Source organism: Anoplopoma fimbria, chromosome 24 (genome assembly GCF_027596085.1).
Source record: "Anoplopoma fimbria isolate UVic2021 breed Golden Eagle Sablefish chromosome 24, Afim_UVic_2022, whole genome shotgun sequence".
Lineage (NCBI taxonomy): Eukaryota > Metazoa > Chordata > Actinopteri > Perciformes > Anoplopomatidae > Anoplopoma > Anoplopoma fimbria.
Window position 1 is genome coordinate 23211329 of NC_072472.1, and position 19884 is coordinate 23231212.

At 41.8% G+C, this 19884-nt stretch overlaps 1 protein-coding gene across 1 annotated transcript in view; it reads right to left on the minus strand.

Moving 5' to 3' along the window:
* uvrag (UV radiation resistance associated gene) overlaps positions 1 to 19884 on the minus strand; it is an 89066-nt gene that overhangs the window by 39227 nt on the left and 29955 nt on the right. Inside the window, exons 12-13 of the mRNA XM_054625582.1 lie at positions 18174 to 18339; positions 1694 to 1769 (exon numbers count right to left, since the gene is read on the minus strand). Coding sequence (XP_054481557.1) covers positions 1694 to 1769; positions 18174 to 18339 — 242 coding nt within the window. The remainder of the gene's footprint in view (positions 1 to 1693; positions 1770 to 18173; positions 18340 to 19884) is intronic.

A 19884-nucleotide genomic window follows, 5' to 3' on the forward strand; every position in this document is an offset into this window, starting at 1 on the left:
ACGAGAAGCAAAGAAGAGCCAGGCTGAGGTTTGCAAAAGACCATAAGGACTGGACCATAGAGGACTGGAGTAAGGTCATCTTCTCTGATGAGTCCAATTTTCAGCTTTGCCCAACACCTGGTCGTCTAATGGTTAGACTGAGACCTGGAGAGGCCTACAAGCCACAGTGTCTCGCACCTACTGTGAAATTTGGTGGAGGATCGGTGATGATCTGGGGGTGCTTCAGCAAGGCTGGAATCGGGCAGATTTGTCTTTGTGAAGGACGCGTGAATCAAGCCAAGTAAAAAGTTGTCCTGGAAGAAAACTTGCTTCCTTCTGCTCTGACAATGTTCCCCAACTCTGAGGAGTGGTTTTCCCAGCAGGACAATGCTCCATGCCACACAGCCAGGTCAGTGAAGGTGTGGATGAAGGACCACCAGATAAGGACCCTGTCATGGCCAGCCCAATCTCCAGACCTGAATACCATTGAAAACCTCTGGAATGTGATCAAGAGGAAGATGGATGGTCACAAGCCATCAAACAAAGCCGAGCTGCTTGAATTTTGCGCCAGGAGTGACATAAAGTCACCCAACAGCAATGTGTAAGACTGGTGGAGAGCATGCCAAGACGCATGAAAGCTGTGATTGTAAATCAAGGTTATTCCACCATTTCTGAACTCTTCCTAAGTTAAAACATTAGTATTGTGCTGTTTAAAAATGAATATGAACTTGTTTTCTTTGCATTATTCCAGATCTGAAAACACTGCATCTTTTTTGTTATTTTGACCAGTTGTCATTGTCTGCAAATAAATGTTCTAAATGACAATATTTTTTATTCGAAATTTGGGAGAAATGTTGTCAGTAGTTTATAGAATAAAACAAAAATGTTAATTTTACTCAAACACATACCAATAAATAGTAAAACCAGAGAAACTGATAATTTTGAAGTGGTCTCTTAATTTTTCTTTTTAAAGAGCTGTATATATATGTGTCATGGCAATCCATCCCACCCATACATCCAAGTTGTTATTTCCGTCTGGACCAAACATCCATATAACCATGCTGGCGCCGCTAGAATGGCAAAAACACATCCATGTAGCACAGGGTAAAAAGTTGATTAATTATGATTGACACAGGCACTGTAAAACTATTTGGAGTTGGTCCCATACACACCGTCTTGCTGCCGTAAGAATACTCACAAGCACACAGAATCTGCTGCTGAAAGTAGTCTCCAACAGCTGCACAGTTTACTCCAGTAAAACTTGTTAAAGACTACAGTGTCCAGGCAGATGTCTTAGAAAACTATTTTTTTTTAATGAAACTAATGCCTTTCTAAAGACTTATCTTTAGTAGGAACTCTGCCTTTTCATTATTGCCAGGCTTTAGTGTGACACCTTCCCAAATTCAAGAAGCAGGAGAAGCGCTTTAGAATGACAGGTATACAGTATATTACTATTATGCCATTGTCTGTGGTATCACGAGCACAGTGCCTTCTTCAGATAATAAATTTGTTCCAAAACAAATCTTGGCTTTAAGACACTCTAGATCCCCTTTGTCAAAAAAATTTTGACCATAGGATGACAGGATGAAACCGTTATGATAGAAATTAAAGTGCAATTAATACATTTTCATCTTTAGACATTCTAAGATCCTCAAATTTTTCATGAGGAGTTGCAATTTCGAACCCCATTTGTGCACTATGTGTATGTTCATACCTGGGCAATGTTCTTGTTGAGCAAGTAGACACCGTATTCAAAATGAAAGCGCTCTCCTCGGGGGTACAAAGGGAATCTGTTGAAGACAGGAGAAAAAGACAAACACGGCGTTACACAAGAACAGCTGATTTATTCTACTTGATCCATTACCAACAGAGTCTAGAAGCAGCCGTGTTAAGAGATTCCCCAGCCAACTTAGCACAGTCAAGCTTATGACGGCATTGAATCCATACTGTATGTCATATTGTAGGTCTGTGCGTGTGAAAATATCAATAAAGGATGATGGGATTAAAAGGGTGAACTGCTTATTAATGTTACTTTGAAAGATTCAAACAACTGTTGCTCTTTGGCTTTCGCAACAGGCAATGAATTCTTTCCCATGATTTAAAGTGGCCGTCCACGTAGCCAGCAGCGCTTACATTCGGTAACAGTTGCAGAAGGACAGATGAAACCGGGTCTAGGTCTACGATCCCCATTCCACATACGCAACCTTGTGCCACGTTAAGCTGAAATATCAAACAGGAGCGGAGGCATCTGAGCAGCCCGTCCATCTGCCTCTGAGCAGGAACAAAGGAGAACTTTCCCTTTCAGCATGATGGGAAATTCCTATCTGTGTCAGTCATAAGTCTTAGTTCGCAGAGCGATGGGAGTGCTCACGAAGGATGAGGATGATATCCCTGGGTGCTGGGTTCAGGTACAGATGGGGAATATGCTGACATGTGGAGAGGGAAAACTCTCTTTGCTATCAGGGACTTAGGCCTGGACTCATCCTTTTCTGTCATTATGTGCTTATGTCTGCTGATCTCCCATGGAGGAGGATACCGTATTTTGTGGAAACCAGCTCCATGAACTGAGCAGGGCTTTGGTCTGACAAAACACACACACACGTTTGCATCAACATACTTGCCGTGACCTTTGTTATCCACGTTCACATCTTAGCCCATCTCTAAATGCTTCACCTTAACCTTCAGAGTAACCTAAAGCTAATCCCTCTCTTAACCTTTTACCCAAACACTAATAAAAGTGCTTTTTAAGAAGGGGGAGGAATTGCACCGCTCCTTTCTACACATCGAATTGACATCTGGTGTTTGTAAAAACAAAACTAAACAACACACATGAGATGTGACCAAGGCCAGTTACATACATACATACATACATACATACATATGTACATACACACAGATGCAGCATCCACACAGTTGGTAACATAAACAGCTGTTGCTTTTTTATGTTGCGGAGGAAAGCGGAGGAAATATGATTGTAAAGACCAGCCTTTATATCTGAAAACTAACTCATAAAGCTTGTGTTGTCGTCTGATGCCATGTAAGGGAGGCCCACGTCTAAACAACAGCACAGAATTGTGTTTTATAGCAGCACCTTGGTTCATCTCCTCAAAAATAACTTCAACAAATTATGATTAAATGCACCACCTCACTCAAGCAGGAAACCTCAGGCTGAGATTTGGGGATATTTTGCTTCCATATAATGTCTTCTTTCAGCCAGTGGAAAGAAAACACCTAAAATACACATGTAAGTATTTATTTAACTATTTTGTATATTGTAGATTTCTTCTAAATTCAGCAAAAAGTTAGCATTAAATAATGCCTCATTTACACATTTCAGGAAACTTAATCAATAGGGGAAGTTTCATGGTGATATATCTTAGTTGTATTTTTACTCTATTCACCTGTTGTGCCTTTTACAAAACATATCTTTAAAAGCAGTTTTTTGTCAGACTCTAAGCCAGGTTTTTACTGAGGGTTTGTTCAGATATCATTCATGGCCTTTTATTACTAAAATCATTGAGAAAATGGATTTTTGTATTGCTGTTGACAGTAATTTCAGATTTATGGAGTGATACAAAGAGATATCCAAACTTCCCTCTGTACAAAGCTTTGACTGAAATATGTGAACAACATGAAACAAGAATTTAAAACCTGGCTTTATCCAATGTTCAGATTTATGTTCTTGATATTAGTGAAAAGTCATGTTTAAATATGCCTCATTTGCATATTTAAACACGACTTTTCAGAAATCTTGTAATACAAAATAATTGTCTAAATATCAGTAATCAACTGGCACAGTGTCATGGTGATATCTATTAGTACAAGTTTGTTTTTTTATTCACCTGTCAATCTCTTATATGTCAGTGCCTTCATCTGCTACTGGGGCTAGCTCTGTAAAATAGGGGGATTTTGATTGGCTACTTTATCATAAAGACATCATGTCTATGAATAGCAAAACTGAAGGGGGGCTCGAGGCTCCTTAATGGGAGTCTCAACGCAAATTCTAAAATGAGACACATCGATAAGATTTTTAAAAAGCGGTATCCTTACCGGCAAATTTGAGTGTGACCAATTTTACAAGACATGAGCCTCTGTCACTATATGACAGCTCTGCCAGAAGCAGCAGATGCGTTCTGATGTGCCTGTTCTGTACAGTATGTGCAGACATGTGTTGAATGCTTTGCACATATGTGTGTGTGTGTGTGTGTGTGTGTGTGTGTGTGTGTGTGTGTGTGTGTGTGTGTGTGTGTGTGTGTGTGTGTGTGTGTGTGTGTGTGTGTGTGAGAGTGTGTGCTGGTGAGTATGTGCATCCGGCATGCCTCCTCTCTGTGTGCGCCCCCTGGGACTGGGTCATGGTCTTTTGATAATCCTTTGTGAGAGCAGATATGCCCCCCCTCCCCTCTTCCCCCTAACTATGACCTATAAGTGCTTGAGGCAAAAGGAGAATACAGCAGAAAATACACTTCCTCAGTGCTGCCACTTCACTGGACTCCTCTGTCAACTGAGATCATGCTAACAGCACTGCTAACACGGCGGGGTTGATGTCTCGCAGGTTCCCAGGAATCGGGGTTATATTTGGACTGTCATCGTGCCACCTACTGAGGCCCTGCTGACACCCACTACTACTACCACTATCATTATTAGTCACATTACTATTATTATTATGTTCCTTTTTTTCTCCCTGTTAAAGGGTTTTTTTTTGCCGATGTGAGGGAAGGACAGAGGATGTCGCATGTGTACAGATTGTAAAGCCCTCTGAGGCAAATTTGTAATTTGTGATTCTGGGCTATACAAAATAAACTGAATTGAATTGAATTGAATGTATTGATTCAGATGTGATTGTGACGTTTTGAAGGGCAGGTTTTACTCAGATCTCGATGCTCCGGAGTCTTTGATAAAACCCAGGTTTCAGAATTTCAGCTGCCAGAGAATCGGGCTTTAGGAACGTGAACTCAAATGAGGGTTTGGTTCTATTTCTTTGGTTTGTTTTCTCCTTCTCGTGTGTGAGCAGACAACATTCTGACCTACTGCTCACTGTAAACACCTCCTCCCTCACACATTACGCTGCAACCCTGGGAAGTGAAAAAAGTAAACCCTTCACAGATGGAGGTCTTTCCAGCCCTAGAATTAATTCTAACAGGATGCTGCTTCCAAAGAAGTAAAGAGTGAGGCGCTCCAGCCTCGGGGGGCCACGCTACCAGACACTTTCTGGCCCTCCACATCCCCGACGTGCGGCCAGGGGGCCCCGCGGAGAAAGCGACATGCCGGAGGCCATATCACAGCACTGGGAAATAACTTACAGAGAGAGGAAGAACAACAAAACAGGCATTCCCCTTGCGCCGCTGGCATTCCCAATATCAATTCCCCACGAGCAGATAGGACTTGTTTGCTGATGAACACTCACAAAAAGGAAAACAGAGCATAGTCCAACACACACACACGCAAACGCACAAACACGCACAGTCATGGCGGAGTGATTAATGGCCGCTGTCCGCTGTGTCTGAAATCACACTGGAGAGACTCCGGTTCACCAAACACCAGGAATTCCACCCGGGGACGTCCAGTAGAGTCAAATATATTATTACATACCAGTGTGTGTGTGTGTGTGTGTGTGTGTGTGTGTGTGTGTGTGTGTGTGTGTGTGTGTGTGTGTGTGTGTGTGTGTGGGGGGGGGGGGGGGGGGGACATACAACAACGCAAAAAGTCTGATTATAAATGTTTTTTTAATTAATTTTGCTGTCAAAAAAAGCATCTGCTGTAACAGCAGAGGAAGTAAGTGTTGTTTCTGTTCCGGAGAGAAGTAAAGAGCAGCAGAGGAAGAACAGACAGGACGCCATTTTTAATCACTCAGCCAGCGGCAGCAGCCTACACTGAAGCGGTCCTGCACACTAGACAGGATGAAATAAATTACAGTTCCTGGATGAGTATGCGGGCCAAAATCAGTACCCTGTCCGTCCATCGGAATTGAGGGTCCAGAATAAACAGACACGAACCAGAGATTCACACACGGGCCGGAGAAGCACTGTTTGTGGCACTAATTGTGATTTCCTCCTCCACGACCGGCTTGTAACACATTTGTTTGTCTGTTGTCTCCAAATAAGCTCATGCCCGCTTTTGCATCTTGTTCTGTTGGTTCTTTTGTTTAATTCTGTTGTACATATAAATCAAACGCAATCATCTCTATCTCAGCAGCTCCTCCTCAGATTTCCTCACTTCCCTCAATCAGGCCGTTTCTTCCGTCAGCACATCGCTTTCGCTGCTCCCCTCGGTGGCAGCTCCGTTGAAGGGTCGTGTCCGTGAAACTAACACAGCAAACCCAATATGACAGGCGCCATAATCAACACACCCACTGGCTTCAGCGTCCATTTACAACCCAAAAAAACGATTGCTGAAACATGAAATGTGCTTTCGTTTAAGTAATATTCAACTCTGTGTGCACCGGGGGAACAATTGAAAAAAGAAAAAGAAATGACACTGAGCTGAGAGCAGAAGTTAACCTCTCAAATGAAAAATAAAAAAATCCTCTACACCCCCCTACACCATGGGATAGCTAACGTGCGAGTGCTGGCTCGGAGCGCAGACACAATAAATGTGTAATTAATAAGTGTGAATCCCTGACATTGTAAAAAGACAAAAGCTGCGTCTCACAGGAAAGTCCCAGGTCTTTATGAGCGAGAATATGTGCGCCCCGGCCTGCCAGCTCTCTGACTGCTGGGGTCTAGACAAAGGCAACGTCAAAATCTAAAAGGAAGGACTCTTGTTAAAGGGAGGATACAACCAATAAACACATGGCTACAGTAATGAGTAATAGGAAGTCCTTTGCTCTTTCTTCCTGTCCATTTCTTTATGTTTTATTCCTGGTGAGGGATCTTTTAATAGCAGGCTGACGGTTATGTCTTTCATCACAGAGATATCCACCACTGCCAGTGTCTCCACCGTCTCCCTGCACTGCATCCCGGCAGGCCTCTTAACAGGTGTCAGCAGCCTTTTACACCCTCCAGTTAAAACGGCAACATTTTGTGGGGCTATTTGTGCAAAGACAAGTTGTGAGGTTACAACGGCCCAAAGACTCTAGTTAAAGCTTGGTACATGCGTTTTCTTTTTTTTTTTTTGCTTTGTGCATACAGCCTGTTTTAAATCGACATTGTTTGTCTGGAGTTTTACTACAGTGTTGGAGCCAAAATGGAGTCCACCTGAGCTCTATTTTTGTAGTTAAAATGACCATCGTCTCTACTGGCTGTCCTGTTAAAAGTAGTCTATTAGAGAAGGCCACAAGGTCAGGGGAAGGGGGGCTTCTTGGGAATACTATGGAGAGCATGTATATTTAAGCATGTTATAGTATATTGGACTCCCATCTCTTGCCTCTTGGGTCCACTGTATTAAATGTAGGAGTGTAAAAAGGAGGACACAGCTATGCAGGTGGGTGGTCGTGCTCAGCTTCGCCGCGGTTCACTAGAAAGACGGTGGGAGGACTCCTAGCGACCGGCTGACCTGCAGTAATGTATACACAGGCTGAGGTCGCCACATGTGTTGGCTTGCCTGTTTAGACATCCTAATTAATACTCCAAATGTGCAAAACAACAGTTCTGGCTCACATGTTGCAGACAAGGCTTGGCCAGTACGTAAAGCCCCCGTTTTAATGGTGTATGTGTGTGTGTGTGTGTGTGCGCAAATGTCTTTAATGTGCAATTTCAAACGGCATGGAACCATAAATCATCTGGGCCAGCTTTTTAGAAAAAAAACACCTGCCTTGCAACTGTCAAAGCTCTAATGGCAGTGGTTACTATATAAATCACAGTGAGCTGTATTTTTCAATATCTGAGAAATGATTACACTGAGCATCTGTCAGTGAACGCTGTTTTAATGATCGCGGCTGCACTTAGGACCCCGGTATAACCGTTTCGCCGTCTTGGCCTGCGCCGTTAAAGCGCCTCCTGAGTGATGTGGCGGTTGCTCACTCTGTCATACTGGGTTTTCATCACAGCTCTTAAGAATATCCAGGGGTCTGTTGACCCCAGCTCCCGACCTCGGCACTCCCATTTTTTTTTCATTCCCCTTTCCTTTTGTTTTCTTTCATTGTTTTAAACCACAAGCAGGGAACGAAAAGAGGAGCTCAATTTGACCAGCAGCCAAACAGTACATAGCATTCTCTCGCCAAAAACCTAGCAGACCATCACTTTATCCCAAACAAACTAAAAACATGACATGCTATCTGATTTTGAATCAAAGATTATTACACAGATTTACGATAATATTCCGACCCCATGGCGGTTTATGGTCAACACCAATTTACATGATCATAGCTGCACTACTAACAAGAGTAAGAGTGCAGAGTCATGCAAGCTGCTCTGTGGGACTTCAGCACAGCAGTACTTTGAGCTAAATACTACCATAGGCATGCTCATAATGAAAATGCTAGTAGGGATAAACGATTTTGTAAAAAAACAAAACCTAATTGCAATTATTTTGACTGATATTGCAATTGCAATATTAGAGGGAATGATCACTTTTACCACATTGTTCTCATTTTCATTTAAAGACATAATAAAGATCGTATTGGTGTGATTATTTTGGAGGATCTGCACCAAACAAAGATGTTTTCTAAAATCTGAACAAGACTATATTTAACCTAAAATGCTATTTTGACACATATTTCGCCTTTAACAAATACCATTTTTTCACAAATGATACAGTCAGAAAATCACTAAAATCATTAAACTTCCTCCTAAGATGGACATTTGCATGGTGTGTACAAAATTTGACAGCAATCCAACGGGTGGCTGTGGATACATTTAACTTAAAACTACAAGACATTCAGCCTCAAAGTGGCGCCGGATGAAAAGTCAGGGTCACCAAAGTGTGCAGGGTTCATCCTCTGGGCACTATGAATGTCTGTGAAACACCATGTGCGGATCCATCTAATAGTTTTTGACATATCTGGACAAAGTGGTGTATAGACCAGCAGATAGACATTACGCTAGCATTGTTAAAAAAAAAAAGCTAATAATGAAGGAAAAACTGTTAGAGGTACGTTCACGTTTTCTCCTCAACCTATGAACATAAATAAACTTTTATTAGATATTCTCTGCATCCTTCAGAAAGCCATTCCGCACAGATGCTTCTCGTTATCTTTTTAATGAAGTATGGACAACGACTGCTCCAATAAGCTGCGCAACAGCAGGGCTCCGAGATGAAGGGCTGCTCATGCAACCAACCCGTCAACCTAGAAGAGACTCTTCAGCTTCTTCACAGCTATCATAAACAAAGTATTCATGCTATTGTCCCTGAGTGATTTGGCAGGTAACCTCAGAAGACAAGTAAACATTCAGTCCAGTCCCACAGTGCCTTTGTAGTTGACGTACAGACCTAAATAATGAACAATTCGTTGGAATCTGATTTAAACTCTATGGCTCCCTAGTTGATCACCTCTTTCATCTCTTCTATGAGAAACACAGTAACTATGCAGCTGACCCACCACCAAACATGTGCTCATCACACTGCTTAAATAATGAGTTAGTCTATCATGCTGCACAATGTGTCGTCTCTTATAAAACTCAGTAGAACATCAAAAGATTCTCATTAGATATATTTAATACTCATTTTAATATGGATAACTTGAATTCAAATTGGAGCTGAAATCTGTAAATTTGTAAAATGAAATGAATCTGTGCTGTAGGACACAATCAAAATATAAAGACAGAGAAAGTTGATCAGGTGCCAAAAAATGTAATCCCATTGACCCACATTGTACAACATTGGCGTTATAGCAGAAATGCCCAGAAGGATATTTAAAGATCCATCTGCCTGGCTTGATACCTACTGGGGGTAAGATAGAAAGCCTCTCCAAGCATGTCATTTGGGGGAACTCACCCTTAAAAGCTAATGTTGGTAAGCTTCTTAAAACATTTTTTTTGTTATATTTGTTGAAATACATCATTACAATTAATAAATCAAATGCTCTGACAAAGAAAAGGGGGGAAAAAGCCTGTATCTGTGGCTGTCGCAAGACTTTAATTATTCCGTCCAATAATTTCATTTTCATTAGGCAACCCTACAGTTCTTTAAAGTGATTCCAATGCAGATGTACCTTAAACTTGCATTATCTCTACTATCCATCATCTACTTCTACCTCATCTACCTCATTAAACATTGTCATCATGAGTTTATGGTCTCAATCGCTAGTTTCAAGTGTTTTTCAATACAGCATGATGTTTATTTAGTAAATTATGGTCCAACTTAGGCCCAAAAGCCATCACCATCACTCCTCCGCAGACCAAATATGGTTACCTCCGTTCACTGGTCCAAAGATGCCAAACTCGAAGCTTCAAAACCACCCTCCACAAACCAATGGGAGACGTTACGATGACTATGTCCACTTCATATATACAGTCTAATGTTCATAATGATTTTGGGGGAGTGGCTTCGTTGGGAGTCCCGAAGGGTCAGGCTGTCAGTGTTGCTGACTTGGCAACTTCCTTGCTTGATTAATCTAGTGCTGCTAGCTACTTTCATTGTCAAAGAGTTGGCAACACTAAGTTGGTTTTATTGATTGGATCGTTTTTAAAGTGAAGCTTACTCTTACTTTTTCTCAACATTACCAATCCTAGCTTTAACTTGAGCTAATAAATCACCTTAAGTCATTGCCAAACTCGACTACTGTATGTGTGTAGGCCTTTCTATATAATGTGCATTTCAGCAGGATGCTTAACCTTGCCCTCCAGCCTCAGTGCTTTTTCCAGGACAGGTTAGTTTGGGAGCAGTTCTCTCCTCCTGTGCACATGGTCCATGTTAAGAGACATGAAACCGCTGAAGCCCCGGAACAATAACCTCTTTTCTTGGAGCTCACAGGTTCCTCTCCCCTTAAGCTGCCTCCCAACCCTCCCCCCCTTCCCTGGCGTTCACATTCACATTCACTACCTCCACCAACAGTTTATTTTGCGTTTGAACCAAGCAGTGATGTGTAAATCCCACTTGCATCCTTTTTTCCCCTCTTTGGCCGGGATAAAGAACAAAAAAAACTAAAAAAAAAACTAAAACAAAAAAAACTGATTTGCCTCAATACTTTGGGGCGAACAGTATATGAGGCCGCGCTTGCTTTTTAATGGCTGGGCTCTGGTCTCAATCAGACACTGGACATCTGGATCGCATCTCCCTCGTTCTCCCCCCTTGCAATCAGAAACACTGGAACCTGGCTCTCCACAGGACAAAATGTGGGCGCAACATGTCGTTAAGAGTCCAGAGAACGTCTCGGACTGGGAGGGGTGGTGGGTGTCCAGAAAAGACCAAATCATACAGGGTGCCAAACAGACCAGTGATATTCCACCCCTTACTTTCAAACATTCTTACAAGGCCTTTCTAAAAATCTGGAGGGGAACACATTCCTGTTTCAAAATATCAAACCATATGATATAATTCAGCCAAACAAAAAAATGTATATTCATATACTCAACAACACACTGAAGGCCAAATCCTTAGCTCGGTATAACGATTTTTTTCTGCGAAATCAACATGAGGGGTTTCATGTTGGATTGTGACAGCTCCCCAAATCTAGATCCACACCTCTGCAGTAGAGCCACAGAAATGGGTATGCTAAACTTACTTACTATAAAGATGCATTGCATAATTGGGGTTAGGACAAAAAATTCAGCAGGAGCCTACAGTGCGACATGTAATTAAAACTGCTAAGTTTCCTATATGCACGCTATCATAATTGACCAACTGCTTGCTAATCTTACCAAGCTCTGAGGAACCCAATCCCAAGCCACCTCACTTATCACCGCTGGCTGCCTCTTTCCGACACTTTAATCACCCCTTTTTTGTACACTTTTAGAGCTCGGCTAGTTGCTTTCCGTCTCCCACACATAATTTTGCTGCGTGTCTGCAGCCCGCCAAGACCTCAGGGGTCATAAACATGTGAAGGATAGGCTGGGGGGGGTGAAAGTTTGCTGGAGCATTCGGCCCCACTCAGGGACACCTAAGGGCGAAGCTGGACTGTCGCGTCTGTTCGACAGCCACGCAGCCCACAAGTTTATTTTTCGTTTGCTGGGTGTAAATATCCTGCATGGCAGGACTAGGAATGCGACTCCCAGTGAGCCCCTCCAGCTGTTGTCATGACATAATCACCCACACAGAGAGAGACGGCCGCTCCATCACTGCGTTGCCTGATAACGTCTCTTTTTCTCACACACTTTCTCCCGGCTGTTTGTCTTTTAAGTGCGACACATGTGGATGTGAAAGTGTCAGCTCTGATTTACACGTCATCCCTGTTTGCCTCCCTCAGACAGGGATAAGAAGATACTTGTCTTGGACTGAAAGTAGAGCAAAAAGAGGTGCTGGTAAACACAGGAGCTGGGAGAACCCATGGTTGGCTTGTAGCTATACCTACAAAATGAATCACTGTAATTGGTCTATATAGCCCATGAAATCATATGTATGTCACGCAATCATGAACCCAGAGAAGAGTGACATGCTGTTTGTGTCCCGTGTGAAACAAGAAGTCAACATTAATTTATTTGTGAATTATGGATTTAAGTAATCCCTAGTTATTTAAACCCAAACCACAATGTTTTCCCGAAAATAAACAAGTAGTTTTGTGCCTAAACCTCTCAAAGTAGTTATTTTTATTTTAAACCACAATATTTTCCTTAACGTAACCAGCATGTAACTAGCATGTTGCTGTTTACATTCCTAGGAAAATGCACGATTAAATGAGGAATATCTTTTTGTATGATAATATACCAACCGTTCTACGAGGATACTTTCATATCCACCATGCTACTCCATGAGCAGCTTCACATAGAACATTGAAAGGTGAGAATGGAAACAAAGGGATGGTGAGGCTCCCTGGTCTGCAGTCCTGTTATATAGACCTGATTAAACGTCGCCATGTGACCTCGATCTCTTCTCCTACCAATCTAAATAATTTGCTATAATAAGTCTGGTTTAGAAAGACCCCAACTAGCACCAGAAAAACACAGCAGACTGCTCGAGAATGCCCCCAAAGTGCTCATATGTTTTCAGATTCCCAGCAATAAACACCCTATAGAACATGTGTGAAATGTCTTTACATAAAAGCAAGACAAAAAGGACTTAAATATTCTGCTGATGTCAGCAAGGCCGTGCACAGCAAAAGCAGAATATTGGGCATAATGCAGGAGCTAACTTGCAGCATGACTTTGGATTTTCATCTTTATTCTCCTCCAGTAGCGTTGAACCCAACCAGACTACACACTCCAACACTATATTCACCCACAACCCCAGCAATTAGTAACACTGCATAATCTTCATCTCAGCACTCCCCCTCTCACACTCACTGAAGGTGGTCTTGAACGTGTGGAATGTCAATATGCATGTAAGGTGCATTCCTAAACAATTGTGTCCCAAGCGTGCAATTATCATAACTCAGAAGTGTTTTTTGTTTTTTTTATCACGACTTGATGCATAGTTACAAGACCATAACCATCAAAAATAATAATTTCATTACACTGGCTGTCGCTGTAATTGCAGTGTCTGTACAATTCATGACAAACACCCCTGGTGTAGCCCCAGGTGAGGTAGGATTCTCAGTTTATCATTTGCTGCTCTCTATGTCAACATAATATTATCAATCCTGAATAGTTGTCAATTTAAAATAAAAAACAATGTGCTGTGAAGATAGGAAGCAAAGTGGTCACAGCCCCAGGGTGTGACTGTGATTTACAGTCACAGCAGAGCTTCTTTATAGATTCTCTGAACACCTGAGTATGTTAAAAAACAGGGGAACTTGTTACCATGGGCAAAACAAAACAGTAAGCATCTCCAAAAAAAATCTCCAAAAAAAAAAAAAGGGTTTAGTTAAAATGTTCAATTCAAAAAGTTGCTGTCTATGTTTACTATTAAGTTACAGAAGTTGGAGGTTTCAACGTCACAAGAATATGCCACAACACCAAATGTGACAAAGAATACAAAAGCCCCAGCCCTCACACCCTCCTGGAATCTGTTTTTGCTTAAAGAGGGAATACCAGCAGCTAATGGAACACAGGATACAGTAGTGAGACGCAGCTGAGGGGTGTGATGACGACAGATAGAGTCCCTCTTCTGCTCTGCACTGCAGAGGAAGCAATAGTTACTGCAGTCACTGTAACTTAGTTTACCCAGGATGAATGTCTCTCTGACCAGGACAAGTAGCAGAGAAATACATGTATAGGTGGACAGGTACTCTGTCTCTTAGGCCACGTTCACACTGCAAGCTTTAGTGATCAAATCTGTTTAGTTCTGTTGTATTGTGGTTCGCCATATTTTTTAATGTGGCAATATCGGATTAAAGGGAAACTGGTAAAAGTTTGACCTTCATGCATAAAAAAACTATAACATGGACGTTTCATGCAGCACACTGTTCATTTGAAAACATGGAGGCAGGTGAAGTAAGCGTTTATGGTTTCATTTATCTGTTGATGCTCAATGAATGCCAGCGGATTTGTGAGCAGATAGAAACTGGTAAATCCCTTAAGTAGTTGGATAAGGGATGTTGATAATTAACTGTTTAACCGTTGACCGAAAATTTGACCAATTAATGCTATCAGCTAAATAAAAAAGCTGAAAAAGATATTAGCCGGTCCTTAAAGGTCAGCCAACCTTAAGTCCACCAGAGCCATTGTAGTTGCTATCTTCGGAATCAACAGGTTGCAGGTGGCTCGGCCACAAGACACAGGAGCTTGGCTTGGGTCTTGAGGAGTAATACAATTTATTCACTGACAAATAAACTGCGCACACACTAGACTGCAACATCCACAGCTGTAACTTTACTGAGTATTTTATACTCAACATGACACACGTTCTCTGTCTCTCGACCGGACACTCCCTAACGTTACGCCAGGCTTTCAAGACACTGCTGAAAATCCTGACAGATTATGTCAGGCAGACACACACATCTGATAACCTTGCAGCTAAACTAATTGATGCAGTAGAGACTTCCTGAAAAAGTGGCAGACAATTGCGAAAAATAAATAATACAGATTAAGGCTTCTTTTGCCTCCAGTGTGATTGTAGCCTTACTGACTCTAGCAATAGCAGAGACGGCAGAGATCTCACACGGACAAATCCAGACTCCTGTTCTCGGAAGCTACTCAGCATGTGGTAAAGTCAATCACAGTAGTTAGAAACTACACACTTCAGGCATTTTGATATATACATGGTACCACTCTGTATTAAATATATGAATTTATGATCCGTTATAATCGTAAATATGCGTGGCCTCAAAGAGAATAACAGTATATCAAGGCTGGCTATTTATTGACTTCAATAACTCAGATCTTTGAAATCTGGCAGCACTGAGTAATTTGATGTGGATTTTGTGCTTTGATAGATTACTTAAAGTGTAATAAACTTGGTGGAAATCAAAGAAGGGTGTGATCATGAAGCAGTGATTATGACATAAAATAAACATTCAGTATGTACTGTTGATTTTACCATATGTACTTTCTTGTAAACACTGTTATAAATGTAACAAATGTTTAAAGTTTTTTTAATCTTGACTGTTCCAGTTGGAAATGAGTACCAGCTGAGATTTCTGATTAATGCCCATTCCATTTTAAAGCCTTTATTTTCAAATTTAACAGGCAGCAACTCTGTATGTTACTATCGAAAATCTCCTGTGAGAAAAGTCCAATGAAAAAAACATTTACTCTGCCAAAAAACAGGATAAACTGACAGGGTGGATGAGGAGCAACTAGCAGAGTCTGACACATTTACTTCAAACTCAAAAGGATGATTTCATATGTATTAAGGAAGATTATTTTAAGATAAAACTACCTAGCAAACATAAAACTAAAAAGGGAGGATTTGCAAAAGTTTTGGGAGATTTTGTCGCACAATAAGACAGAACACATTATCTACTTAACTTTTAAGTGTTGGCACTGGCAAAAAGAGAAAAGTTAACACATTGTCACTAATTCAACAAATGGCTTTATTCCTCAAACATTTCAACAGATTATACTAGGAGGATAATTGTGGTTGAAAGGTCGGATGTCAATAAACATTATTTGAGTTTGTGCAGGAGGCTTGTTCAATCTAAAGCAGAGAGTTGAGTTCGTCTTTAAGTTATATTCAATTATGTCGGGCTCAACACCAACTTTGAGAGTGGTTGCCACGCTGGCAAGCAGGCATTAGTTTTGGTTGCAAAAACTGAGAACATTTCTATTTTAAGTCACCTTTTATTTTGAGTAATTAACATACTATGCAGTAATACGTCAGCCTAATGTGACATAAAAGAATAAAAGCTTTATAACAGTACCTGAACAAAAGTTAGTCTTTTATCTGATACTTGACAGGAGTTGAATCCTAAGTGCTATGCATTAGCATGTCCATCCTCAGGTCCTTATATACAAACTGGCAACAGTGCAGCTGTTGTCATGTTCTTCACAGATCCCTCACAAATGAATCCAGCAAGTCAGTAGCTGCTTGCTCATCTGTTCTCTCCTTTTCAATTTTTGTTTTTCTGGACCTTCGGCTGATCCACCAGAAATCCATTTGCCGTTTAACACTAAAGTCTTGGATTGTGGGACGCTCAAGTGACACCAGCATCAGCTTGTCTATCGTATCTACTTGCAGAGACGACCTCCAGTCTGACTTGATTCTGGTTAGACAGCAGTGTCCCCTCTCACATACAGCTGAAGAGGCTGGGTGCACGTTTTGCTGTTTGCTGCTTTTACATATGAAAAAGTGGTTGACGAAGGCCAGATTTGGTTGCCAATTCCTTAAAAAGGGTCGCTAATGGCAACTTGGCAACCCTTACTGTCAAACCCTGATTTTGTGTTTCTCTCTATATACAACAGTAAAATTACAGCTGCTGCCAAATCCTCTGGGTGATGCCATAGTTTGTTGCAGCCCCTTACATGTTTGTATAAACTGCCAATTTCCCACAATAACCCTGTTTACATGAGAGCATGTTTAAGTGTCTCTTTTCTCTAAAACAAATAACTTGTTTGTTGACTCACTGCAAACATATTCATCCTAACAACAGCAATGAGTGAGATTTATGGCTCATCACTCAAGGAATAAAACATGAACTTCAGGATTGTATAATAGTGCTTATTTGTATTGTCTGTATTGCTTCACCTGAACGACGGGACCTAAACTAACCATACAGCCCACACAAGGCTGAGAGAGAGCTATAGAATAACTTCAGCCACAAGAACGATCTGCTCTCATTAAAGAATAGGTCAGATGTTTTGAAGTGGGGATGTATGAGATACTCATCCATTGTCAGTGTGTTAGCTACAGTAGATGGAGGTTGGCACGCTACACTCACAGACTGTGTATAAGAAGTGGACGTGGTCATCGTGACGTCACCTATTGGTTTGTGGAATGCCGTTATGAGGCCTTAAATCTTGGCGTTTCCCCATCGCCATCTTGGATTACGGCCATCACCCTGTTGTTTTTTGGCAACCAATGAATCGAAGTTACCATATTTGGAATGCGAAGGAGGGACATAGAGACGGCTTCTATGGCTCTGTTAGCGGCAGCAACCTGTCAATCACAATATCCCGCCCTAAAGCATACTCCGCTTTATGGTATATTTGACTCTAAATGGGCCCATTTACTGAAAATCATGCTGTATTGAAGAAAACTTGAAGGAATAACTCAAGTTAGAAGTAGGGTCATTTTCTCATAGACTTCTATACTATTTGCCTTTTTTTTGGAGTCGCAGGAATCAGCCGCTGCTGTTCAGTAGAGAGAATGCAAGTTTTATGACACTTTTGCATTGGCCTAACTCAGAACTGAAGGTTGCCGCCTGGCTATGATACACTTCACACCCCACTTCAAAACAGCTGAACTATCCTTTTAATGAATAAAACTAGAATTTCCACCTTTTGGTTGTTTGCCCTCGTCAGCCGGCAGTTTACGTTCAAGTCTGTCCAAAATGACATCACATCATTATTTTATCCTATTAGTGTGAAATTGTAATAATTCCATTTGAATTCTAAAAGTTCCGTCCCAAAACGTGTTTTCCGACCTTTGACCGCCAAAAACTAATCAGCTTCTCCTTGAGTCCAAGTGGATGTTTTGGCCAAATTTGAAGAAATTAGCTCAAGGAATTTCTGAGGTGTTTGAAAAAGCAACCTTGAATTAAGATCAATCCATTCGTATAGGAAGACAAACTAGTGATGAAAGAGATGCATGCTGAGATTAGACGTCTGAGTATTGAGCCCACTTACTCTCTCTCCTTCTCAGTGAGTCTGTCAGTGATGGTGTCCTTGATGGAGGAGCGGGAGCCCTTGTGGATCACTGGATACCGAAGAGGGATCTGCAGGAAGCACGAGATCATCAGGACCAGGTGCGACGTGTAACCCAGGGCGACTGCCAGGCTCCCATCATCCTTTGCTGCAAAGTAAAAGAGAAGATCCAGTAACCGCACATTAGGTAGGAGTGTTGCTGAGCAGAGCAGAAGTGCTCTTTAAGGTGACCTGCATCAACACACTGAAGCATCTAAACCTATAATCCAATGCAGATTAAATTCAAAACAGCAGCATTCTAATTTAATCAAAAGGTATTTTATCACACCAACAACTTCAAAGCTCAGTCAGCAATGTTTCACATGGAAAAAGAATAAAGACGTTTACATACACCGTGTCCACATCTTGAGAATCCGAACAAAGATGTACAAACAAACATCTAACCAAAGATAGTTTGGCAACCCAGTATCCACAGGAAGAGGACCCGTTGCATTCATGTGGCATGGTGTTTTGAGCGATACGAAATTTGGCACGGCACACAACGTAGCCAAAAAAACATTGGTTGCAGTGGGATATCCAATATCTTTCAGATATGTGCTTGAGAGGCGAAAGCATCACGTAGAACTATTCCCTCTGAGCCCGAGTAACTGTTAAGAGTGGAAAACTGGACGGCAAACTATCTGGCTTTAATGAGGAGGAATGGTTTCAAGACGACACACTAAGTGGTTTCACATTCTCAAACAGCGGCAGGACACTGCTTGGGGCGAGGGCTTAAAATCACCGTGGTTTTTATCTTAATGCGTTGAAATAATAGACTGTGGCAATACTGAATGGTATGCTCCTTGGCTCGAACTGCCTTTTCGTCCAGAACGTCTAATTTGTATCATTATTCTTTTCCTTTTCCCTTTTTTTTTTTCCTTGCATATTCTAGTCAACAGCAACAAATAATAAACAATAAAAAAGCACCTGGAGTCAACAGCTTCTTGGCCTCTGGTGCTTTGAGACGATGCTACACAATAACAGGTCAACTAAAGGACACCTTAGGGCGCAAGTGGAGACTGCTGGTATCTTGCAGAGCTGAGAAAAGGAAGCTTAGTTAGTTGAATGTAAAACACTGAAAGGCCTCAACAGAGTGACGCTCTGCTCCACTTTGACCTCCAGAGGGATTAGGACTCCAACTAACCCTGACCCTGGTCTCTAATGTTGAACATCCTCCTCCTGTGGGCGGTTTTAGACATGATCAGGCTTTTTCTGGGGCAGACCTCACACAAATGAGAGCAGGGGGTTAAATGAAGGCGGTAAAACGCATGCTTCTCCATCCTCTCTGGCTAAAAGGTCTCTGCATGTTGTACTGCCCTTTTTAATATGTCTCAGCGGTGATGTTAGAGAGGCTGAATATTAATGGCTACCTGGATGGTGAACAGCCCTCCTCTACATTTCACAAACAACAAGCCAGCTGACAGGGAGGTCAAAGGAAGTTAGCCGTAAATGCATTAGGATGTTCTTTGTTAGGCCTTTCATCCTCCGCCACAGCACATGCTCGGTTGTTTTACTCACTGCTAGGGTTCCACCTACGCAGGACCGGGAGGCAGAAGCAGACGCAGGCCTCCAACTTATGGGAACGAGTGAGGGCTGCGAACATAAAATGGGCTGGCTGTCACTACTGCGTGCTCCGCTGTGCTGTTGAAATATG